At 33.9% G+C, this 23,560-nt stretch overlaps 1 protein-coding gene across 7 annotated transcripts; it reads right to left on the bottom strand.

Annotated features, from left to right (window-relative positions):
• Nucleotides 1-17,053: 17,053 nt before the first annotated feature.
• Nucleotides 17,054-23,320, bottom strand: LOC131167654 (AP2-like ethylene-responsive transcription factor PLT1). 7 transcript variants are annotated; one of them, XM_058126459.1, is made up of 10 exons: nucleotides 23,182-23,320; nucleotides 22,773-22,948; nucleotides 20,555-21,029; nucleotides 20,334-20,444; nucleotides 20,022-20,256; nucleotides 19,754-19,842; nucleotides 19,533-19,606; nucleotides 19,150-19,200; nucleotides 18,980-19,056; nucleotides 17,054-18,772 (listed from the first exon to the last, which is right to left on the bottom strand). In XM_058126459.1, exons 5-10 carry the CDS (start codon nucleotides 20,065-20,067, stop codon nucleotides 17,301-17,303), a joined length of 1,809 nt encoding a protein of 602 aa, XP_057982442.1. In that variant the 5' UTR covers nucleotides 20,068-20,256; nucleotides 20,334-20,444; nucleotides 20,555-21,029; nucleotides 22,773-22,948; nucleotides 23,182-23,320; the 3' UTR covers nucleotides 17,054-17,300. The 7 variants fall into 7 exon arrangements, with proteins under 7 accessions (XP_057982442.1, XP_057982445.1, XP_057982443.1 ...); XM_058126462.1 differs by having other exon boundaries at nucleotides 22,773-22,891; nucleotides 23,182-23,233; XM_058126460.1 differs by having other exon boundaries at nucleotides 22,773-22,966; nucleotides 23,182-23,218.
• Between the last annotated feature and the right edge of the window lie 240 nt (nucleotides 23,321-23,560).

Here is a 23,560-nt window from a genome sequence, read left to right as displayed (position 1 = left end):
GATTTATTCTAATTCATATTTATATTTTTTTATTATTGCATACATTAAATTAAGAAAATGTTTGATATTACTATCAAATTTTTAAAAACCCAAATCAAAATGATTTAAATGATAAAAATATTGGTGAAAGTTGGTGATAGTTTTTGGTTCGTTTTTCTTTGGTTCTAAAACTTCAAAAAATTTTATGATTGTTCAATTTTATTTAAAATTCACTTGAAAATTTTATTTTGATGTTTTCCATTAAAATGTTTATACATAATGATTTGATCCATAAAAATTAGTTATAACGTTATGAATTTGTTTTGTTTTGAATTTGTCAAACTTGTCTTTCATGTGGGTCCTTAGATGTAGGATAAGTAGACTGAGTTTTTAAGCATATTATTAGTTTGTTTTTAGTGTTACAGATCATGGGTTAGTGGTCAAAAGTTGTTGCTATTTTTTCAGCCTTTTTCGTTGATGTATTGCCTATTTAAAGGGCTCTTGGTTAATTGAATAAGAAAGTAGAAAAGCTTTCTTTCTCCTCTTATTTCTAACAGTGGTATCAGAGCCACCTAAAAAAAAAAAAACAAAGGAGAGTTTGAGTGTGCAATAATAGCAACTCCATATATTGTCGTAGCAATTTACTCATGGCCTTTGAAAACTTTGTGCAACCATCTATTCCATGCTTTGATGGTCACTATAACCATTGGAGCATGCTAATAGAGAATTTCATGCGCTTTAAAGAGTACTAGCAGGTGATTGTTTCTGGGGTAAAAGAACCAACAGCTGGTACAGTGTTAACCGATGCACAAAGGATAGAGTTAGAAGCGCTGAAGCTAAAAAATTGAAGGTGAAAAACTGCCTTTTTAAGGAAATTGATTGTTCTATCATGGAAACAATTATTTGCAAAGGTACCTCTAAGTAGATTTGGGATTCTATGAAGAAGTATCAAGGATCAGCAAGGGCAAAAAGGCAACAGCTTCAAGCACTTTGAACTGAGTTCGAAATGCTTCAAATGAAATCAGGAGAGTCAGTTTCATATTACTTTTCTCAGACAATGGCAATTGTAAACAAGATGCAAATTCATGGAGACAAGGCGGAGGATGTTACTGTCATTGAGAAGATTTTTTGATCCATGAAGCAAAATTTCAATATTGTTGTCTATTTAATAAAGGAATCTAAGGATATTGATTAGCTTTCAATTGATGAAATACATGGCTCATTACTGGTTAATGAACAAAAAATTAACTAGCGGGAGAAAGAGGAGCAAGCTTTGAAGGCCTCAACTAACAAGGAGCAAGCTTTTAAGGCCTCAATTGATAATCATTCTTCTGCACCACATAGAGGATAAGGTACTGGCCAATTGAACAAGGATCGCAAAAACCTGCACCAGACCTCTAAAGATAATCAATTCCATTGTTGGCCTAACAAGGCTTACGAGATAACAAATCAAGGAAACTTAACATGTTTGGTTAAGTGATGATGTTTCAGGTAAATCAAGTATCAAGCTCAAGTGACCCATGTGACTAATATCAAAGTGCTTGAAAAAGGTTGAACTTAATGACACAATATCTTATGAAGTTAAAGGTGAAGCTAAAAGCCAAGCTCAATGTAAAGAATGAAAGCTATACATGAAGACTTAGTGATTAGAAGAGTCATAGTTTTTAAGAAGTCTCATGTAAATACTTCAAAAATTTCAATATGAATGAATGAAACTCTTAGGAATCTTTTATTGAATTAGAGACCAACTTTTGAAAACCTCAGAAAATGCTTTTTAAGTTATAATGAAGTTTTTCAAAAATTGAAGGATCAAAGTCTTGAAAATTAAACATTGTGGAAATTTGCTAGTTTAGTCGACTGACCAAAATAGTTCAATCAACTGACATTTTTATTCTGAATTAATTGAGGAGACAAAACAGGCCCAGTCAACTAACCCTATGAGATCATGCGACTGCCCTCATTTTGAGTTTGAATTTTTGCTGAAACAGAATAAGATCAGTTGACTGACCCCAACAGATCAGGCGACTGACTTTCGTAAAATTTAAAATAAAACAGCAAAATAATGTTTCCAAAATAGATGACTTAGCCCTCAAACTTTATGAAAACTTGGGAAACACTCCAAGTATCTTGGGTAACACAAAAATTAACCTTTTCCATCTATAAATACAAGTTATATCAAAGGATTAAATATACCAATACATACAATCAACATTCAAGCTTAATATTTTCTACTTTTCAAAAGCTATCTTGCTAAAACTCTTGCTAAAGTTTCTACTAAGAATTTGCTAATTAAAGCCTATGGTTCTTTGCATTTCTATTGAGTTTCTCAATCTAAGAAAGAACCCCGGTGATAAATTTTTGAGCTTCTTATTTCTATATTGATTTTGATTGAAGTATATTGTGATATTCACTTGTACTAATCTACTATTGCTGAGAGTGCTTCTTGTACACAAGATTGTTTCTTATTTCTCTTGTTGTTTTTGACGGTTTAGGATTGTTGAATCGTTGGACTATCGAGCATGGGGTATCGCTTGGAGAGGAGGGCTCTATCCTACTTGAAAGAGTGCGTAAACGGTTTGCTCTACCCGATTAAAGGAGCGGTATAGTGAAATCTTTGGGTGGTTTTCCTAAGGCGAGGACGTAGGTGGGAATAGCCGAACCTCGTAAAATCTCGGTGTCTTTCTCTTCCCTACTCTTCTTAATTTTTTGCATATATAAATTGCGTGAATGTTTACTCAATTGTTGGAAATTAAAATATTGGGAATTGCAGAAACCTTGATTAAAGAAAGTACGTTGATTGCGGAAATCTTGATTAAAGGAAGTACGTTGATAAATATCAAAGTTCATTAACATACTTAAACTCAAGTAACTTGTTTGATATCAAAATATGAATTTTGGAGGCTTGCTAAAATTTCTATTTTATTGTGAAATCAACTTACCTTATTGATTGAATTGAGTGTTGGTCATTGCAAACCTATTATACTTGTATGATTGAGTTGATTAAAGTTCAAAAGATTCTTGATCATTGTGTTTGTGTGTGATAGCTAAAAAGAAAGATGGCAAGAATTCAAAAACTAACTAAAGAAACTTGTAAAAGGAGTTTGTAAAGAAATTTTTTAAATCCCAATTCACCCCCCCTCTCTTGGGAGTACACATTACTTCTCAATTGGTATCAGAGTGTTAGGTTATAGTAAATCTTAAACTAGAAGCTACATGAACATCCCTATGGCACAACTAGGTGTATCTCCATTTGCTAAGGGTCAATCCTTATCTAGACCACCTATTTTCTGCGGTATAAACTATACCTTTTGGAAACAAAAAATGAGATTTTATTTACAAACTATGGATTGGAAAGCATGGAAAGTTGTCACACATGGTGACCTTATCCCCACTAAAATCGTGGATGGTAAAGAGATACCTAAAGAAGAAAAAGAGACAACCAACAATGATTATAAGATGTTGCAAGTAAATTCAACTGCTATGAATGCATTATATTGTGTCATTGATGTAAATGAATTTAATAGGATTATGACATGTAAATCTGCTAAAGAAATCTGGAACAAACTTGAAGTAACCTATAAAGGTACTATTGATGTAAAAGATAATAGAATCGATATGCTCACTAGCGAGTATGAAGCTTTTTGGATGAATCTTGATGAGACCATTACTAGTATGTACACTAGATTCACTCATATAATAAACTCCCTAAATACCTTAGGAAAGAATTACTCAACTTATGAAATGATATGAAAAATCCTGAGAGGACTTCCGCCAATTTGGGAACCTAAGGCAATTGCAATAACAGAAAGAAGAAATTTGAAAAATACTTCCCTAGATAAACTAATAGGATTGCTTCTCACTTATGAGATGGCAATAAATGAAAGAAATTTTGAGAATAATAAAAACACGAAATCAATAGCTCTCAAGGTTGCTAAAGAAAGCTCTAGTGAAGAAGAAGAAGAAGAAAACGAATTAGATGATTGTAACGACCTAAAAATTTATATCATTTTTTTCCTTCTTCATATTATATATATATATACTATTCTAACCCTCTGCTATGAAACTCGGGTCTTAGCAGGCACTGGGGTAATCCTGTATACAATATTCATACCTACGCAACGGAAACATAAACCATACATCCATATATACTATACAATACCAGAGTTTAATACATTCAAACCAAAGTCACATAAAGCAACTCCCTCCAGTATCACCTATCCCAAAAATACAAAACTTAGTCACAAACTCACCCTAAAACAAGGGCTATCAAGAAATCACTCTATTTGTGAGCTTGATTTGCTCACCTAGTTGGCTCATCTGAAAAATGGTAAAATAATAGGGTGAGACGACACTTAGTAAGTGGAAATATGTTATTACTAGTGTGTGGTGACCGAGTCGTAAAACTATAATAATAGTATGTAAAACTGCATGATTTGGTAAATCTGTGAAACACATATATCATATGTATAGTAGCTTAAAATATATGTATCATATAAACTTTCTATCGTTCATACTGCTAATATCATACTATATACAACATAAGTTGTAAAACTGTATACATATACATAACTGTGCTTTATCCCTAAAACTCTGTATGTCATGATTTGATCCCTCATGATAGGGTTGTGCGACCCGTAGGCGGGACTTAACCTAGTTGGCCCTCTAGGTAAGTCACTATACTCTACCCTACCTCAACCCAGCCAAATTGCATACTCTCATAGGCACGGGACTGGCTGCTACCTCGTCAAAACAGCCCCCTCAACCCAACGAATTGGGGAGCTGCATACTCTCCGAACACGATTGTCATGACCTGCTCATTTTTCCACATATTTTTTTTTTTATATAATATCAATATCACATATCCCATATTCCAGCTCAGTAGGTCACAATCCACCTGGGCCCGTGGGCACCAGGGATATATCAGAACATAAAGTAGAAGCCATAGCAGTAGAAAATATATAAACATGTACATCTTAATACCATATACCACAATATACTAGAGTTACTACAATCACTGTATTTTCATATATACATCCCAAAAATAAAACCTAGGGACATTTCCCATAAAATTCAACTGTCCCTACAAAACTTACCCTTCAAAAAGGGCAGATAGACCGTACTATATCAGTGGGGCTTTTCCCGCTCTCCTATTTGGGGCTCTTGAAAAGTTAATAAGATTTAGGGGTGAGACACCTCTCAATAGGGAAATAAACTAATACTAGTGTGTGGCAACATGAGTATACCGTGTTCTACATATACCATACATATCATATTCAGTACTGTTTATCAAATATGGGAAAACATATGTATATCAAAACATGGCAGAACATACTGCATTTCATAAGCATATCTCATCTTATCTCATATCATAATAATAACATAAAACAATCCTGGTAGGTTAGCTGACTGTTGTCATGTATTACCCCCACATGACTGGATTGTGTGGCCCGAATGCGGGACTTAACAATGGTTGGCCGACCATTGTCAAGTCAAACAGTAGTTTGTAGGTCCGATGGGTCTATCCAGACTGGTTTGTACACCAGGGGCGATAACAGCACACTTCTTGAAAATAACCACATCGACCATCCAATCTCACACCACTCCGTATAGCGGCGTTAATACAAATATCATGGTTACGAAGACCATGGACACATAGCAACGGTACCGTACAAGTGCTAGCCTAGACCAAGCCAACCAGGTTATGATATCATATACATATACTAAAATCGTGATACATGGATAACTCATATCATTAATTATCAAATCATTCATATCATTTTTCACATATACATATATCATGAAAATCATCGGCCCGTAAGCCGGTATTATTTTGGGAATCACCCCACTAATTTTGTATAATCATTTTTGGGGTTATTACAACTGTTCATAGAAATAGAAGAAATAACTGCATAAACCTCCTCCTCAGTTGGTTCTTCCTTCAACTGTCCTATAGAATCCTATGAAACCACCGATTGGATAATACCATCCAAATTTGACCTTTGCATTGAACTATTCTGCCTCAAGAATTGCTCAAAATAATTCACAGCCTTATCATGGATCATCTGCATATTTTCCAACACCGAACTATGAGGAAGCACCATTGAGTTCACACAAGAGTTACATCTTCTTTGCATAATCACCGCATGGAAAAACTTTGAATTCTGATCACCATCAGTTAACCATTTCATCTTTGCTTGCTGCGCCAACTTAACCTCTTCCCTTCTATACCATACCTTCAATTCAGCCTTAGAAATAAGGAACTTTTCTTCAACTGATTCTGAGTACTCTGTTTGCAGTAAATTCTCATACTTTTCCACCATTTCCTCCAACTCTTGAATAATACCACCAACACGACCAAAATTCTGTTTATTCCACACCCTAAGCCTTTGTTTTAGCCTTTTCAATTTACCTGCCATTTTACAAAATCCTAAATCTGCCACAATGTGTTCTCTCCAAGAATTATTCAACCATTTTCAAAAAATTCCCATGCGACGTCCACATGTTTTGAAATCTAAAAGGCACTAGCCCATACCTCTCCATACTCGCACCCAGCTGTAATATGATAGGCAAATGATCAGAAGTATTTCTTTTCAACAATGATGTCTTAGCTTCACTGTATTTTACAGAAAAAAGCATTATTAATCAGCACCCTATCAAGTTTCGCCTAACTTCTCATCAAACCTTGATGGCCATTGCACCATGAAAACTGACTTCCTTCGAATTTGAGGTCTAATAATCCACATCAATTAATACAACCATTGAATTTAGCCATAGATGAACCCAAGCGAGGTCGACCTCCCACCCTTTCCTCATCGGACCAAATTACATTAAAATCTCCCATAACAACCCAAGCTACATCAAAACTTGACATCCCCTGAAGCCGTTCCAATAACTCTCTTCTCTCAGTATGATAACATTTAGCATATACAAAAGTAAAAAGCAGAGAACCTCTGTCCTTTATTAACAAAACTGTCAAGCATTGATTTGAAGCACCCACCCAATCAACTTGAACATAATCTTTTCATAATAGCCAAATCTTCCCACTTTCCTCTATATTAGAACAAAAATTAGTAAATTTCAAATACACCGCCCACCTTTGTATCTTCTCTACATCTTGAAAAGGTTTAGAAACATCCAAAATCAAAACTTTATAATCTTTGACAATTTGTTTCAATCTTCTCTTCGACGTGCCCAACCCTCTTATATTCCAAAACATAACTTTGTCAATCATAAGTTCAAATTTTGAGGCACTGCCTTAGCCCTCTTAGACTTTCTCATTTGCCCATTACCTTTATTTCCTCCTTCTGATCCACCCACTGTTACATGACCTGAATTAGAGTAATATTTCTTTTAAGTATCAATGCAAACCTCCATATCTTCCTCAGATAACACATCATAATTATCGCTACACACCACACCCTCCTCATCCCCCTCTCTCTCAGCTACCTCCTCCACCAAAAACACCTTCCTATCCTTATCCTTTTCAACTTCTCCCCCCTTTCATAAAAAACTTTGATTTCCTGGGCAGTCCTAGAACAACTACCTAGTTCTACCTACACCCCTAACACCTTTGACTTATGATCTTGAAAACATTCGGATTTCTCTCCACTATTCTTCTCTACCAAATTAACTTCATCCACTTTTTGAGTACTCACATTACTAACCTCATTCACAACTTCTTTATTTTTATCATTCACATTCGAAGGACCACTCACATCTCCATCATTCTTCTCCTCCACCCTTTGATCTTGAATCTGCAAACCAGGAACTTCCTCTTCAACTATCATATTTTTTTTTCTACCCACTTCTTTCCACACCATCTCATCTCCCTCCTTCCTCATACCTACATTCCTTTTATCCTTGGGTTTAACTCCAAACCGGCATACCACATCAGTGTGACCTTGCCTACATTATTTATTACAATAGAAACCACTCTTCTCATATATTACCCTTTGCCAATTCTACTTTTGTCCTATCACCAATAGAAAACCCTCCATAGGATCCTTTTGCAAATCCACTTCAATACAAAATCTTCCACCAGTGGCTTGTGTTCTATATAATGTGGCATTATCCGTCCCCAAAAGTTTACCAAATCTAGTAGCCAAACTTTGTAAACAGTCCATTTTATATAAATGTGAAGGCAGAGTCGGTAAAAAAATCCACTGAGGTGGGATCGATGGCTCCTTGTTGACATCAAAATTCATGGACCAATTAAATAGCCAAAATTGGCACCCTGCCACCCATCTTCCTTCTCGTGCTTATGCATGAATGTAGTCATTTTCATTTTCCAAATGCAACAAAATATGATAGTTGTCCATAAAGCTTATCATTGGAACTTCTGAGAGACCCCATGATTGGATAATATGCCTCCGAAGGGCATTGATAGACAGCCTTGCAAAAAGAAATTTAAGTACCAATGCAAACTTCAGATCCTCAGCAGCCTTTTTCATTTCCACATCTGAGAAAATAAAACCTAATTCCTCATTAATCAGTTCCGGTTTCCTTAAAGGGATTTTGAATTTTGAAGATGGAATTGACCTCTTCAAAGCTTCCGCAAACGATTTTCCCCCAGCGAAACCTTCCCCCTTTTCAACCTTATCATCCCCTAAACCACTCCCCGCGACTTGTAAACTAGTGTCGGCACCTCCCCTCAACCCTTCAGTAACAGCTACCATAGACGGCGCAGCCATGGCTAGCGATTACCTGTTTTCCATATTGAACACCAAAAAATAAAATAAAGAATAAAAAACCAACCTTTTTTGGATAGAGATGTTCCTTAGCGTGTGTGTCCCTTCCCGACGATTCACTAAATGCCAACCGTATGTCGCCGTCACCGGTTCGCCATCGCAGCTTCGTTGTTGTTGCTGTCGAAGTGCCACTGCTGCTCTCGGCCCTTCTACTCTGTTGCGAAATCCCTTGAAAGAATGACAAAAGCCGCTGCAAACGTCGGAGACGAAACGCCGCTGCAACACCAGAGACAAAACCTACTGCTCTTGGCCCTTCTGCCCTGCTGCGAAACCCCTTGAAAGAACCACTCTGCTCTCATCGCTGTTGCAGAAACGGCAAAGCTGAGGTGCCTGGGCACTACTGGTGTGGCGGAGGTTGGTTGCGGTGGCAGCAGCAGCCCTTAGGGCTTCCCTGAGTTCTTCCCTAACCTACACTATCTCCTTGATTGCTCCGAAATTAATCTGCGTCTCACAGAGAAGAAAGGCTCTACCTTGGGTCGTGGATTTCTCCCTCTGCTCCAAGTTCGTCTTCTTCGTCGTAAACTGCTCCTCGACGTGCACGACACTTAATTTATTAGGTTCAAGTTACATAATTCAAACTACCTCATCTTATCTTTATGTCTCATCTCACATATTCAAATAAAGACCTTCAACATGAAACATAAACCTTAGCAATTAATATATCATTAAAGGTTCTTCTGCAATTTAAATAGTATTTTTTAAAAAAGAAAAATATAAAATTTACTTTTTTTTTCACATTTGATTATCAAAAAAATAAAAAATATATCAAACCACATGAACAAATTAGTATTTTTTTTCTCTAAATTTATAATCATCATACTAAAATATTTTTTTATTTATTTTCAACATAAAGCACTTCATATAGAGAAAAAATAAAATAAAAAAATAAGTTCATTTTATTTTATTTTTTTAATTTATTTTCCAACAAAATCATTGATCTAAAGATCCTAAAACATTCTTATACATATAACAATGGACTTATGGGTTTTTTAAACGGTGGGCTCTTGGGCTTGGGTCTTTTAACATTGTGGGTTCCTTGGCTTTTTTAAAACAATGGGCTTCTGGACTTTTTAAAACAGTGGGCCCCTAAGCTTGGGTCTTTTAACATTGTGGGTTCTTGGGCTTTTTAAAACAATGGGCTTCTGGGCTTCTTAAAATAGTGGGCCTATGAGCTTGGGTCTTTTAACACCGTGGGTTCCTGTGTCTTTTTTCAAAAAACAATGGGTTTCCGGGCTTTTTAAAATAGTGGGCCCCTTGGTCTTTTAACATTGTGGGTTCCTATGCTTTTTTAAGATAATGGGCTTCTGGGTTTTTTAAAATAGTGGGACCCTCGGCTTGGGTCTTTTAACATTGCGGGTTCCTGTGCTTTTTTAAAATAATGGGTTTCTGAGCTTTTTAAAATAGTGGGCCCTTGGGCTTGGGTCTTTTAACACCGTGGGTTCCTTGGCTTTTTTAAAACAATGGGCTTCTGGGCTTTTTAAAACAGTGGACCTCTGGGCTTGGGGTCTTTTAACATCGTGGGTTCCTTGGCCTTTTTTTTTTTTTTTAAAACAATAGGCTTTTGGACTTTTTAAAACAGTAGGCTTTTGGGGTTTTTAAGATAGTGGGGCTTTTGGGCTTTTTAAACAGTGGGCTTGAGGCTCTTGTGTAGAGTTGGCCTGAATGCCAATGCATAGCGAAAACCAACAAATCAATCGGAACAAGTAATGTAAGCAACAGACGATGACTATATGGAACAATCAATCACAATGAGAATAAAGGAAAGCAATAAAATCAAAGACACAAGAATATACGTGGTTTGACAATTTGTCTACGTTCACAGGAGTAAGTAGCTGATTTTCACTATCAAATTATCAAAGCTTACATCAAGGGTTACAAATATAGTTTACATATCAACCCTATGCAGAGTGTAAGTTCATGAGAGAGTGAATTTGTAAAACAGTTCACCCGTGGGTTTTACATACTATACATTTTCTTTTCTAGGTTAGGAAAGTTGTGATGACCCAAAAATATATATACGATTAAAGCACAATAATAATAAAATAATAAAAATGGTCATTAAGTTAATATCAATACAGAAGTTTTTTTTTTTTTTTATATAGGATCCTTGATTCCATGTTTGATGTCTAAAAAAGACCTTGTCTAAGCGAGTGCTCAGAGACCATTGCGGCTCAGTCGCTCCTTGGTGGTCGGCCTGGTCAAAATGGAATTTCATAGGATAAACAGGATAGACATTGTTGGTACACGTAAATAAGTATATATACATAAAATAGTGTTTTGATAGACATAATTTATAGAAATACATAATAAGATGATAATAATATAGGTATCAAACGTGGGACCCACAAGACTATGTGGGGTCCACATGAGTCCCGGAGCCACAAGACACTATTTATATACGTAAATAAGTACATAAACTAATGTTTTGACTGATATAACTTGTAGAAATATATGATAAAATAATAATAATATAGGTATCCTATGCGGGGCCCACAAGACTGTGTGGGCCCCACATGAGTCTTGAAGTCGTATGGAGGTTTACACGAGTCTCAAAACTATGTAGGATGCATAAAATCATATGAGAGTTATTCGAGTTACGTAGGATCCATTTGGGTCTCGAAGTTGTGTAGGGCCCACAAGACCATGTGGGGGCCATATGAGTTTTCAAAATTCAAATTTAATTCTTATTCAAAAAATAAAATAAAGAAATACTAAAAATAGTTTAAAAGTAATAACAATGATAATAATAATGATAATAATGATTAATAAAAATAATGAAATAATAAAATAATTAATTAACTAATTGATTAATTAGGTAAGTAATTAATTAAAAATTTATTTAATGGGAATGGTGGCAAGCACTCCCACATGACCTCCATCCCCATCCCATACTCAACTCATACCTTACCCATCCCTTGCCCATTCTTTAATTTTAAAAAAATTATAATTTCACCTATCTCCCCACACTTTTATAAATTTCATTTCTTCCCCAAAATTTTCCTATAAATAGGAAGCCCTCAACCTTCATTTTTCACAACAATTTTTCCAAGGAAGAGAAGGATTAGTGAGTGAAAGAATTTGTGGTGGAGAGAATTTTGAGTAAGTTCTCACTCACCCACTCTTTCCGATCTCATTTCTTAAAGATAGTTATTGTGTTCATAGCACGCGATAAAAGAAGAAGGTAAGTAAATTTTGATTATGTTAGTTTTTATTTTATTTTATTTTAATATCATACCCGAGTTTATTTTATAAGTAAATTTCAATTATGTTAATTAGTTCCACAAAATTTCCATGAGTTTATTTTTATGCATATTTAATTATACCAGTTCTATTTTTAATATACTTGCATCTATTTTTGGGTTAAGAAATGTTCTCATCCCCTCGGGTAAATTTTCAGCATTTATTTCTATTCAAAAATAAAATTATATATATTTTTAACCAAAAATTGTGTGGCATGACTTATTTTTATGTTACATTTTTTATGAAAATATGACTAAAGATGAGATTTTCACGAAATTATTTTAAATTGCATAAATTATAATAAGATGATTTAAAAACCTCTTATGGCAACGAAAGTTCAAAGTTACAGATGCTCGGTACCGCAGCTTAAAGTTTATACGGATCAGAGTGCACCTATACTGTTTACAGAGTGGTTATTTATGTTAGTGGATTTCTCCTGAGTGCGCACCTGGTTCCGAACCAGGATTTAATAAGGAAAATCTCACTTAAAGTTTACGTACATTGATTTAGTTTGGTCGGCCAACCAGCTAAGTCCAGTCTTCGGACCGCACAACCCAGTCATGGGGGTAAACATGACTTACGGCAAACAGGCCTAAGGATGGTTTTTACAATATATGTTTATACATATTTAATTACGTGTACAAAGTTACTGATGATTTGAAGGAAAAGTATAAGTTTACATGAAAATGATCATTTTAGTGCTTAAATGACGATCTAAAGAAAACGTATAAGGAAAAGTGTATGTATATTTATCATTAAATATTTATACAGTTTTAAAGTTAAAAGTTTAATTTAACAGTTATAGTATATGATTATAAAATTTTACTGTTATAGTTGATAGTAAAAGTTTTATGTAGAAATTTTTAAATTTATATTTATTCTAGAGACAGTTTTGAAGTTATAGTGTTAAATATTATTTTACGAAATTTTTAAAAAAGCTCATGTTCGCCACACACTAATAATATTCTTATTTACTTACTGAGCGTCGTCTCACTCCAATCATATTTTTATTTCAGATAACTCTGAAGAGCATATTGGAAATCAGGCTTAACAAGCATGCGGGTGAGGATAGAAAAATAAAGATTATTTAGAAATATTAGTATGATACCAGATATTTATGCTTATGTAATTTTTCTTTTTTTGAAATAAATGATTGTAATATGGATAATTAGTGTTCTGGTTTAATAATAATTGAGTTTATTTGCTTCCGCTGTAAATCAATGGTAAAAAGTTAATATCCCAGGCCCCTCGGGGTTGGGGTGTTTCAAAAGTGTTGTGGGTTTTTCACTATTATGGGGATAGTGGTTATAACTCTTTCTTTTACAATTTTCTCTATGTCTTATTAGTGATGAACTCCTGAATCAGATTGTCTTTGGATGTATGCAAGTCTTGAACCATGTAAAAAAGTGTGTTATGATTGACCTTTTCTTTATCATTTCTTGCAATTTCATTGTCGTGTTGCGAGTAATCCTTGTGGCCCAACAAAGATGTGTTACCTCTATGTGTACCTAGCTAGACTCACCGAACTCTATGTGTGTGTATGAGAAAGAGAGAGATAATGAGAAACTCAAACTTCACATAAATTTTTTAAGAGAATATCACGAAACTTATCAACATAATGACGTGTAATTCAATCAATTTTATCTAAAAGAGATCTTTACTTGAACTCCACACAAATTATTAAAGAGAGCATCACCAACTTATCAAGATAATGCCACATAATCCATAGTTATCTAAAAAAGTTCTCACATAAATAATCTAATTAATGAATATCTACATGAAGATACAATTTGAAAAAATAAATGTGCGAATGTGAAGAAATGCAAGTGGCCCAACCGAGTTCATGCGTGAAAGAAAGAAGAAGAGAAAACATATGACGTACGCATGACAAGATTGATTGTATAAGAAAATTTAAGCAAACTTTAATGTGAATATCCGGTAACAAAGTAAACTAATTATCGTAAGCTACTTGAGCGATAATTATAAACTAATCATGAATATAACTTGTGCAAATACTTCATCATATCATCTGTATTTTTTAAATATGTACATGTAATATATCAAACGAATACAAATTTTCCAAATCATTCATGGCAAATTAAACGGGAAGGCATATTTTTAATTATAAAAATCATCCCGGCCCGAGATCAACAAAAGGGTGAGATTATTTTTAAAGTCGAAGAAGGAAGTGAATCTAAAATTATCTCTGGGATGTCAAGATGCATTCATTATTTCAAACTGCAAAAGAAGACGAAGAAGAAGATGATTTATTAATGAAATAACAAAGAAACTACTTAATCAATTAATTAATTAAGTGGGAAATGTAGAAAATAGCAGAGCAAAAAATAGAAGGATGGGTAAAAACAAGCAATGCAGAATCTCATTTCAGAGGCTTTTCGTTGGCAACCACATCTTTTGGCTGTTTTTTCTCTTGCCTTTTACCTTTTTCTTTGTTCTTTCTTTTGTTTTTCTTTTTTGTGTCGTTTTGCCTTTGTTTGTTTTCGTTTTGTTCTCTCTGGGCTTCCTTTACAGTTCGTTTACACACTCTGTGAAAAGAATCCAATGCTCTAATATTGCAGCTGCAGCGTTAAATAAGTTGAAATATAAAATTCTAAAATTTAAAACTTTTAGGACAAACAAGAAGTGCGACTTGTGATTTTGGTAACTTTAAGGTCACGGGTTTGATTCTCCCTTGAGCCATTATGCCAGTGAATTATTAGGGGTGCGTCAATGAGCGGACGACTTTCACTTCCCAGGTTTAGTGTCACACTAGTGTCCAAAGTGGCGCAATGGTGATTGGAGTCCCCAAGTTATAAAAAAAAAAAAACAAAGAGCAAACTTAATTATTGATTCCTAATAAAATTCCACATAACACTTTTTATATATGCATTGTTTAATAAGTTTGCTTGTTCATCATTTAAAAATCTATCGAGTAATAATATAAATCCATGTAATAACATTAGTAAATAATAATTATGTAAAAATTAAATTCGCTATGACGTAATAAACATAATATGATTTAAATTGGAATTTATGTGTGCTATTACATTCGAAATTTATTTATTTTATCATATCTAATAAATTGTGTTATATTAAAATTTTAATAATATATTAATAATTGCTATACAATATTGTTATTTAAATAGTAGTACTGCAAAATAACATAGCATATGATACAATATTTTTATTAATAACTAGCAATTTATTAGTATTAGAAGATATACGTAGAGCTTGTGAGTAACAAGAGATATTTTCTTCAGACTATGGCTGAAGTTTCAAAGTTAGGGTAATGGTTCGATCCATCGTTTCACTGCCATTGTTTTCTTAAAATTGAGTAATTTAATTTACTGCAAGATGGGTTTATTGACAATTCAGTTTTTATCTTAAATTAATCAATTTGAATTTTTTTATTGTGCATCACTCAGCATTTACTAATTTATATAGTAGTTGAATGAAGGTCTAAAATAGAAAAGTAGTGTCAGAAAATTCACATTTGGGATGAATCAATGAATGAATCTTGAGAAGGAAAAAGGGGAAAACTTGCTAAATGAAAAAACCAATATGACGGGAATTGCGTGTTGGAATGGTTTAGAATAATTTTAAATGCTAAACAATAAATCAAGTTCTAAATTTGTGAATTAGTCTTGAATAAGAAGGGCATTAAATTGAGGAGCCATGTTTTGCCAATGCAAATGTATAAGGGGGCATTAACTAAATAGGTGTACTAAAATATTTTTTCATTAGTTCATTAAATTTGATCAATAATAAGAGAAAAATAAGTGTGAACAAAAAATCTTCTAATGAGTCCCACCATTATGACTATATTGGGATTCTTGATTTAAAAGCAAATGGAAAACTCAAATGTGTTTTTGGGTTTTAAAATCATAGAATTATCATTTTCCCACGATAATAAAAGAAATTTGTATGCCCTAATAATCCTTGTACAAGGCAATAAGTACATGAATTTTTTTTTTTTTTTTCCATTTTTTCTTTAGTAGGTGTAATGGAAAAATATTCAAAAGCTCTTTAAAACAAAATGTTACTCATATGAAATAGTTTTAAAAATTGTCATTTTTAAAATTTTAAAATTATTATTTGAGTTGTTTTCCATATTAAAATGGTAAAATTTTTATATAAAATTATTCTTTTAAATTTAAATAATTTCCTCCAATCATTTTTTAAGTTAAGAAAACTAATCAAAATTTTGAGAGAGTTTAAACGAAAACAAAGAAAAAGAGAAAAAGTTACACATTGTAAAAAAAAAAAAAAAAGTAAATTATGAAGAGATTTTCCACAATAAAATTTAAACTAAAAAAATGAACATTGCAATTTAGAAATTTAAAACATTAAATATGATGGCTGCATTTGTCCAATACTACAAGTATATAGCCAAATAATTGCATGATAATTAAGATATTCTCCTTAATAAAACCTCTACTTAAAAAAAATAATTGTATGATAAGATTACATTTAGCATAGAAAATAGAGATGAATGTTATTTATTTTGAAAGACACATAAAATCTAGCTTTTATGGCAATTTTATTAATTGCATAGATTACAACTGTGATGGCCATAAAAGGTAAGGAATATTTGCAAGCATTTAAATCATGTTGTAGTCCCCAATAAAAATGAAATGCATTATTTATCATTAATGTTTCGATTGGCCCCACATCCACCGCCTAAAAAAAAAAATCTCTTTATGGTCAATTTTTTCTTGATGTGATGATAAAATTGTCATAAAACATAAAGAGTAAACACGAAATGTTAGTAGTATTTATTGGAGTGCCAATAACGCTTACCAAATTTAAAACTACTGGAAATGAATCTTACATTTTTCTTTTCTGAAAAAAAGTTCGAGGGACTATTTGGGTGTAGAAAATAGTTGCCATTTTTATTTTTAAAATTTTGACAAGTTTATTCAAACATTTGAAAAACATCTAACATCTTTTCATTATTTTGCAACTTTATTATGCAAATAATAGTGAACTAAAAAATAAGGTGATATTTTTAAAGTTGTTTTGAAATAAAAAAATTTCCACAACTTACTAGTGCCAAATTTTGAAATGCAAAATCACAAGAAATCACATAGATAAATCTTAATCATGAACATTCACCATTAGAAAGGAAAGCTGCAACTACAATATGATACAACACAACATGTCTCACCCTCCTAGTTCCAAAAGGAGGACCATAGCTCTAATAGTTCATTAGAATTTATCAAACAAATTAACTGAACTAAATTCACACCCATGTGTTCATTTTTAAAGCAAACCTACCTTACAAGATGAAGCTAAAATTCACACCCATGTGTTCATTTTTAAAGCAAACCTACCTTATAAGATGAAGCTAGGAGGGTCTGCATCCTTGAAGAAGTTCTCCAACCAGCTTGAAGGACTATTGATGTTTGGTTCATCTGACCCAAAATTTTCAGTCCACCCTCCATTTCCACCCTCCCCATTCATTTCCCTTCTAGAGTTTTCCCCCACACTAGCTCCAATCATTGGAAATCCATTTCTCCCACTTGTTGAAAACATTCTACCCTCCTTCCCCATTATTATTGTTGAATTCCCGTCTGAAATTGAAAACCCACTACTTGGATTTCCTCCAAACAAGGTGCATCTTGTGCTATCGCTAACTCCAGCCCCACTTATTCCATTGACCAACCCATTAAGGAAAGGAGGATTAGCATGAGGTTTAGGGTTTTGGTGCATGAGCGGGTTGGTGTCCTTAGGAATATGATGAAAGTGAAGATTTTGGGGGTGTTGGGTTTGAAAATGTTGATCAAATGGCTGCACTTGTTGGATTTCACTCCAAGCTCCTGCACCACTTGAGCTCCCATGAATAGTGTCCATTATTGTGATCAAGTTCTTCTCAGAAATATTGCCTTTGTCTGTAAGTTGTCCATCTAGGGTTGCATGGGTTCCCGTCGCACTTCCAATGTCGGTTAACCCAAGAAACAAGTTTGGGTTGATTTGAAACAAAGGGTTTTGATAGCCATGACAGATTGAGAAAGTAGGGTTTTGGTGTTGGACTTGGCTACTGGTCTCATTGCATTTCTCATGGAAATGATCAAAAGTTTGGTCTTGGGGGTTTGATAGGGTACCTTGGAAATGTTCAAATGGCTCTATTGGTCCAACTCCCTTCAACTTCTTCTCAGAAAAGTTTTCATCATTTTCCACTCCACTTCCAATACTCGGCATGAATTGGTGAAGGAAAATTGTAGGGTTCACTTGGAACTTGGGATTTTGATAGCCATGAGAGAGGAGGGAGGAGCTAGGGTTTTGATGTAGGACCTGGTTAATGTCATTGCAGCCTTGAGGATGGAATTTGAAATTTTGGGCTTGGGGGTTTGTAGGTAGTGTTTGAAGTCTTTCAAATTGTTGCATTTCTTTGAATCCCTTCCAATAAGGACTCTCAATTCCAGCTTGCGTCATTGCCAAATGATCATTAGCATATTTGGAATCCTCCTGATGAAAGGCAACTTCTTGGTTTTGTGCAGATGGCATCATTTTTGTAGTCTCAGGCTGGTTAAATGACTGAATTTGTGTGTGGGGTTGAAAGCTGCTTGAGCTATCCTTTTGTAAGCCAAACATTGGATCATTTGAGCCTTTTCTTCTCCTTGAAATGACATCATTCACCGAAGTCTTCTTCAACAACCTTGAAGCACCTTTGCCGATGGGCAATGTATTGCTTCCCAAAATACTTTTAACGTCGTAATGACTTAAATCAAAATTGGTCACTGCTTTCATCCCTTTGAACCTTATCAATGCGATGTCGTAGGCTCTCGCTGCTTCCTCTTCTGTATCTGTTCAATCCATCATCAAATGAAAAGAAAAATGGGATTAATTCAATTCAGTTGGTTGATAATGCTCATATAGAAAGTGAATAGTTTTTCATCGTGATAAGATGATTGGTGATTATCAGAATAGATGTATCTACAAATTGGAGACAACTTAGCTCAACGCATGCACTAAAGTGTATGTTAAAGTTCACAGTGTTAAAGCAACTTTACCAAATGTTCCCAAATAAATTCCTCTCAATCCATGACCTCTCCCAACTCTTGCTTGCCATTTTGTATAGTCAGTATTCCTGTTTTAAAGCTTAACCGTGAGCGAGAGAGAGAGAGAGAGAGAGAGAGAGAGAGAGAGAGAGAGAGAGAGAGAGAGAGATGCAACATGGTACCTAGAAACTCCTCGGTAAATGGATGCGCCCTTAGAGAAGCATTTGCTTTTCCTAAAATTTGTCCAATATGAGAATAATTAGCATTTTAGGAAAAGCACATGGAAAAAATTTTGGGGGGGGGGGGGGGAATTGAGTTGTCAACTCTTTCACGTTAGTGCATGCACAAATATCATACAAGCTAAATCATTCTATACTACTTTACAGTTTTATGTAGCATATATACAAGTTCATTTTATTCTCTATTTTTTCTTATATTACATGGGATTGAATCATATATAATCTTAACATTTATATTAAATTTTGTTGCTTGCAATCTTATAGGTGCTTTCACTAGCTTCGTTTTTTTTTTTTTTATATATTTATATATATGATTGAACTCTTACCTTCGAATGGAAAGCAAATATTCTTTTTTGGTCATATTTTGCATCTCCTCCAAGTCATTCTCATAATCACTTATCTGCATAAATATGAAGGTACAAATAAATTTTGTAGCGAAATCATGGATGAATAGTACTCATATGGACAAAGATGCATGTGTGTGTGTGTGCGCGCGCTTGTCAGGGGTGGGGGTGTGTCAAAGCAGAAATAATACAAAAGAGTATACCGGGAAATTTGTTGGGGTAGACTTGCCCCAAAACTTAAGGGCAGCTAAATCATAAGCCCTCGCTGCTTCTTCTTCTTCATCAAACACACCTACAAACCAATATGAGAATCAAGAATGTGTCATACTATCAAGAGAGAGAAATTTGTTGCCATCAAATATTTCAGACATTCTATATGAAATGGAATTAATTACATTTTTTTTGAATGGATTTAATCATCATAACATAATAAATAGTGAACAAATATTAATTGTAGCAACATAAACTTACCAACATAAACTGCAAGATGCCATGAATGGGAGCAAGAGATGCACATGGTGTTGATGAAAGAAAATACAATTAGCAACTAAACAAATAACACTTTGATTTGATGAAGGAAAAAAAATCTCAAAATTAGAAGAAAGAAGTAAATAAATGAACTTGAGCACCTGTCTTTGCTTTTCCTTGTGGATCTGTGTTATCCCATAGAAATGCTTCATAACGTCCCGTATACCTATACCTAGAACTTTTTTATTTTACTTTTAGCATATGAAGTTCAAATAATGATAACATGTGATTAATTCGAAAGAGATAGAAACATACCTACTAACACCTCGAAATTGGGAACTTCTCTCGCCAAATGTTCGTAATGGCCTTTGACGACGAGCTCTTCGGCGCACTCCTCCATCTAAACTTTTTCCATTCTCCGGTACACTGTTGTCATTACCATGTAGGTACATGTATGCATGCACACAAAACCCTAGTAAGTAAATGAAGGTAAGTAGTAATGAAAATTAAAAACCATTAGAAAGAGAGACATGTACCTCTTTTCTCCTTTATTTTTTGAAGACAATGCATTGGATGGATCTCTAGGGTTCCCTTTTTCATTGTTAATCTTGTTGCCTTCTCCACTATTCTTATCATACAAGACGTGATCTTGTCCTTCTGCAGGAAGTGTTAATGACAATGCACAACTAGCATTTTGCAGGGAATGACTGTAACGAGGGGCTTCTGATGAGTTTTGGTGTTGCGACGGAGTTCCATACTCCAATGGATATTGTTCAGAGACGTTTCTGGGAATATCTGAACTTTTGAGAGCATCAGTAGCATAATGCAACTGCATAGGAAGGGAAGTACCCTGAGGTTGGCAGGGGTCACCAAGGGTTACATTCAGAGCTCTTATCTGAGAATGATCATATTGTGAAGCGATTAGATGGGCTGGCAAATGGGAGAAATTGAGTCCATTGTTGTTCTCGTTCATTGCCATCTTCACTAATTTGCTTTTGTTACCAAATAATCCTGCGAAAAACAAAATGAGCAGTAAATAAAGCTTTAGATAGGTGAAGATTAATATGAAAAATTATATCCTCAAGTGCGAGAGTAGTTGGTGGCAAGAGTTTGCATGCATATAGATGGAATATGTAGTAGTCATGAATACACATCAAATAAAAGAAATGTGTAGCCCTCCAAAATGAAAACCCTAATATTATTAAACTATTTACTAGCTACATGGACCTATTGATAATGCATGATTCAAGAGGAAACTACTAAATAGATAAATTGATTTCCACTATAATTTGTTTATTTTAAAAGATGAAATATAAATGAGTGCTAACTAAAATATATACATATATATATGTTCATAAAATATTATGGTATTCATATGATGAACCCTGATCGTAAGTAATGACCTTATTTGTCTTAATCCTATTGAACTTAATTTACATGCATGAGCATTACTAATCTTGCATTCTTTCGATGTAGTTTGGTTGCTAATGGCATAATAATGTGGGCATGTCAATAGCATTAATATAGGACCAAACAAAATGATATATATACGACATGGGCTTCTAAGAATCTTAATCTCGACACGTATATGCTCAAATTATAATGATTATGTAGTCATTTATGGCTACCTGGTGTACGTGGCCGCTGAACTTAGACAAACAGAAATGCTATATTCTTGTTTACTGTCCCTGTTTGTGCAATTTATTAAGTTATATGCCACGATAGATTTGTTTTTATCTGTGAACTAAATGATAAGGTTGTTCTCATTTATAAAATAGAATCTCTGATTGGATAGAATGCATACGTATGTATTTAATTAGGGATACATGTCTCAAACACGAACGCAATATTGTTACAGTACTTTTTTCACATCATTAAACTTACTCGTGCAAACCCCCCACCCCCCCTACACTACTAATCTCATAAAATGATCACTTTTTCGGCTCGATCTATTTCATTTTTTTTTTTACTTTCAAATATATAGAAAATCAAATAAAGAATCGCAATGTTTGATATTAAAATTATAGAAGTCATATGCAATTAAAGGTATCCACAATTATAACAGATCAAGTAATGCTACCTACTTGAATCATCGAAATAGTAAAAAAAAGTCACTACATAAAAAATTATCTATAAGGAGCATGATATCTTAAATAACTAAATAGATCGATTGACATAATCAACGTTTAAAAGAAGTTAGACTACTAATAAAGTCTTCAACAAAAAAAAAAAAAAATTACTAGCAAAACTAACACTGTGATTCTTATGGATGATGACATGCACAAGTATAATTGACTCCAATTTTTTCAACAACGTACATTGATCTTTATCATTTTAGACACTAAGAGAAACTCATTTAAATAAAAAAACTTTTATCATTGATCACTAAAAAAGAAGCAATCTACATGAATATTTAGCCATAACTTTTTTTTTTCCCTATAAAAAAAAAAAGAGTTTACTCGTGTCACCGTCTAATGAGAAACTTTGAATGATCTGTCCACTCAAAAATCTAAACAAAAAAAACAAAAGATTTAGAGGAGAAAATTACCCGAAAATAGCTAGATATCTATATTTTAAAAGGATTTCAAAAAAAAAAATAATCTAGTAAACATGTTTCTTGATCATTTGCTTCTATGCATGATTTAGTTTATCAAAATCTGCAACATTATCATGACAAACATCACTGTGTTTGTACATGTAATGCTGCAACTTTAGGGAAAAAGAAAAAAAAAATTGAATCTAACAAGAACTTACGTACTGTTGCAGACTACTCCTGTGTTGATCTGGTCTCAAGGGTTGGGAAAGTTGCAGCAAGAAAAATAGCTAGCTAGGCCTCTATAGCTCTCTGGACATCACTTTCAAAGCCCTAGAAACTTGTTTGATATTCAAATAAAAACAAAGGGACAACAGGGTTTCTTCAGCGTCCAAAACTGCTTAAGCAATGAACTCTGTGAGAGGTGATGATACGTAATGGTAAAAGAGAATAGAGAGAGAATGGAAGAGTGAAAGAAAAAGAAAATGTACAATGCATCGAGTTAGGAATAACTATATACAGCAGTAGCGATAATGAAAACCATAAAAGGAAGATTAAGATTAATTATAATTAAGAAAGAAAAATAAAAATGAAATTCATAGAAAGGAAATGAGCCTCATTAATCATTACCTAGCAGACATTAGAACTCCTGCAAATTGCAATCCCTCCTCTCTCCCTCTCCCTATCTCTCTCTTTAAACCTTTTATATATATCACACTTTTTTCATTGTTTGTCATATTGAATACAAGGAGAAGAGGGGATTTACTAACCATATTTACTCATTTGCATTTAATGTTATGGTCATACTTACCTAAATGACCACGTAAAAGGGCGGGACCCACGCAAAAAAAAATGATTCAGTATTCACCCGGACGACATGTGATAAGCATTACGAATAGACTCGCTCCAACGAGAAAATACCACCTGGCATGGTGACATCATGCAAAGACACTACGGTAAATCACCCGTTTCCATTGCCACTTCATAATATACCGAGGCCAGATCATAA

Source organism: Malania oleifera, chromosome 11, assembly GCF_029873635.1.
Source record: "Malania oleifera isolate guangnan ecotype guangnan chromosome 11, ASM2987363v1, whole genome shotgun sequence".
NCBI lineage: Eukaryota > Viridiplantae > Streptophyta > Magnoliopsida > Santalales > Ximeniaceae > Malania > Malania oleifera.
The sequence above is the reverse complement of the archived record's forward strand: the minus strand, read 5'-3'. Positions and strand labels throughout refer to the sequence as shown.

Excerpts from the sequence above, each read along its gene's own strand:
- LOC131167654 (XM_058126459.1), bottom strand. The coding sequence starts at position 20,067 with ATGTGCATCTCTTGCTCCCATTCATGGCATCTTGCAGTTTATGTTG. Across the intron at positions 19,843-20,021 it reads GCATCTTGCAGTTTATGTTG|GTGTGTTTGATGAAGAAGAA; the intron begins GTAAGTTTATGT and ends ATTGGTTTGTAG. Across the intron at positions 18,773-18,979 it reads AATTTATTTGGGAACATTTG|ATACAGAAGAGGAAGCAGCG; the intron begins GTAAAGTTGCTT and ends TGGATTGAACAG.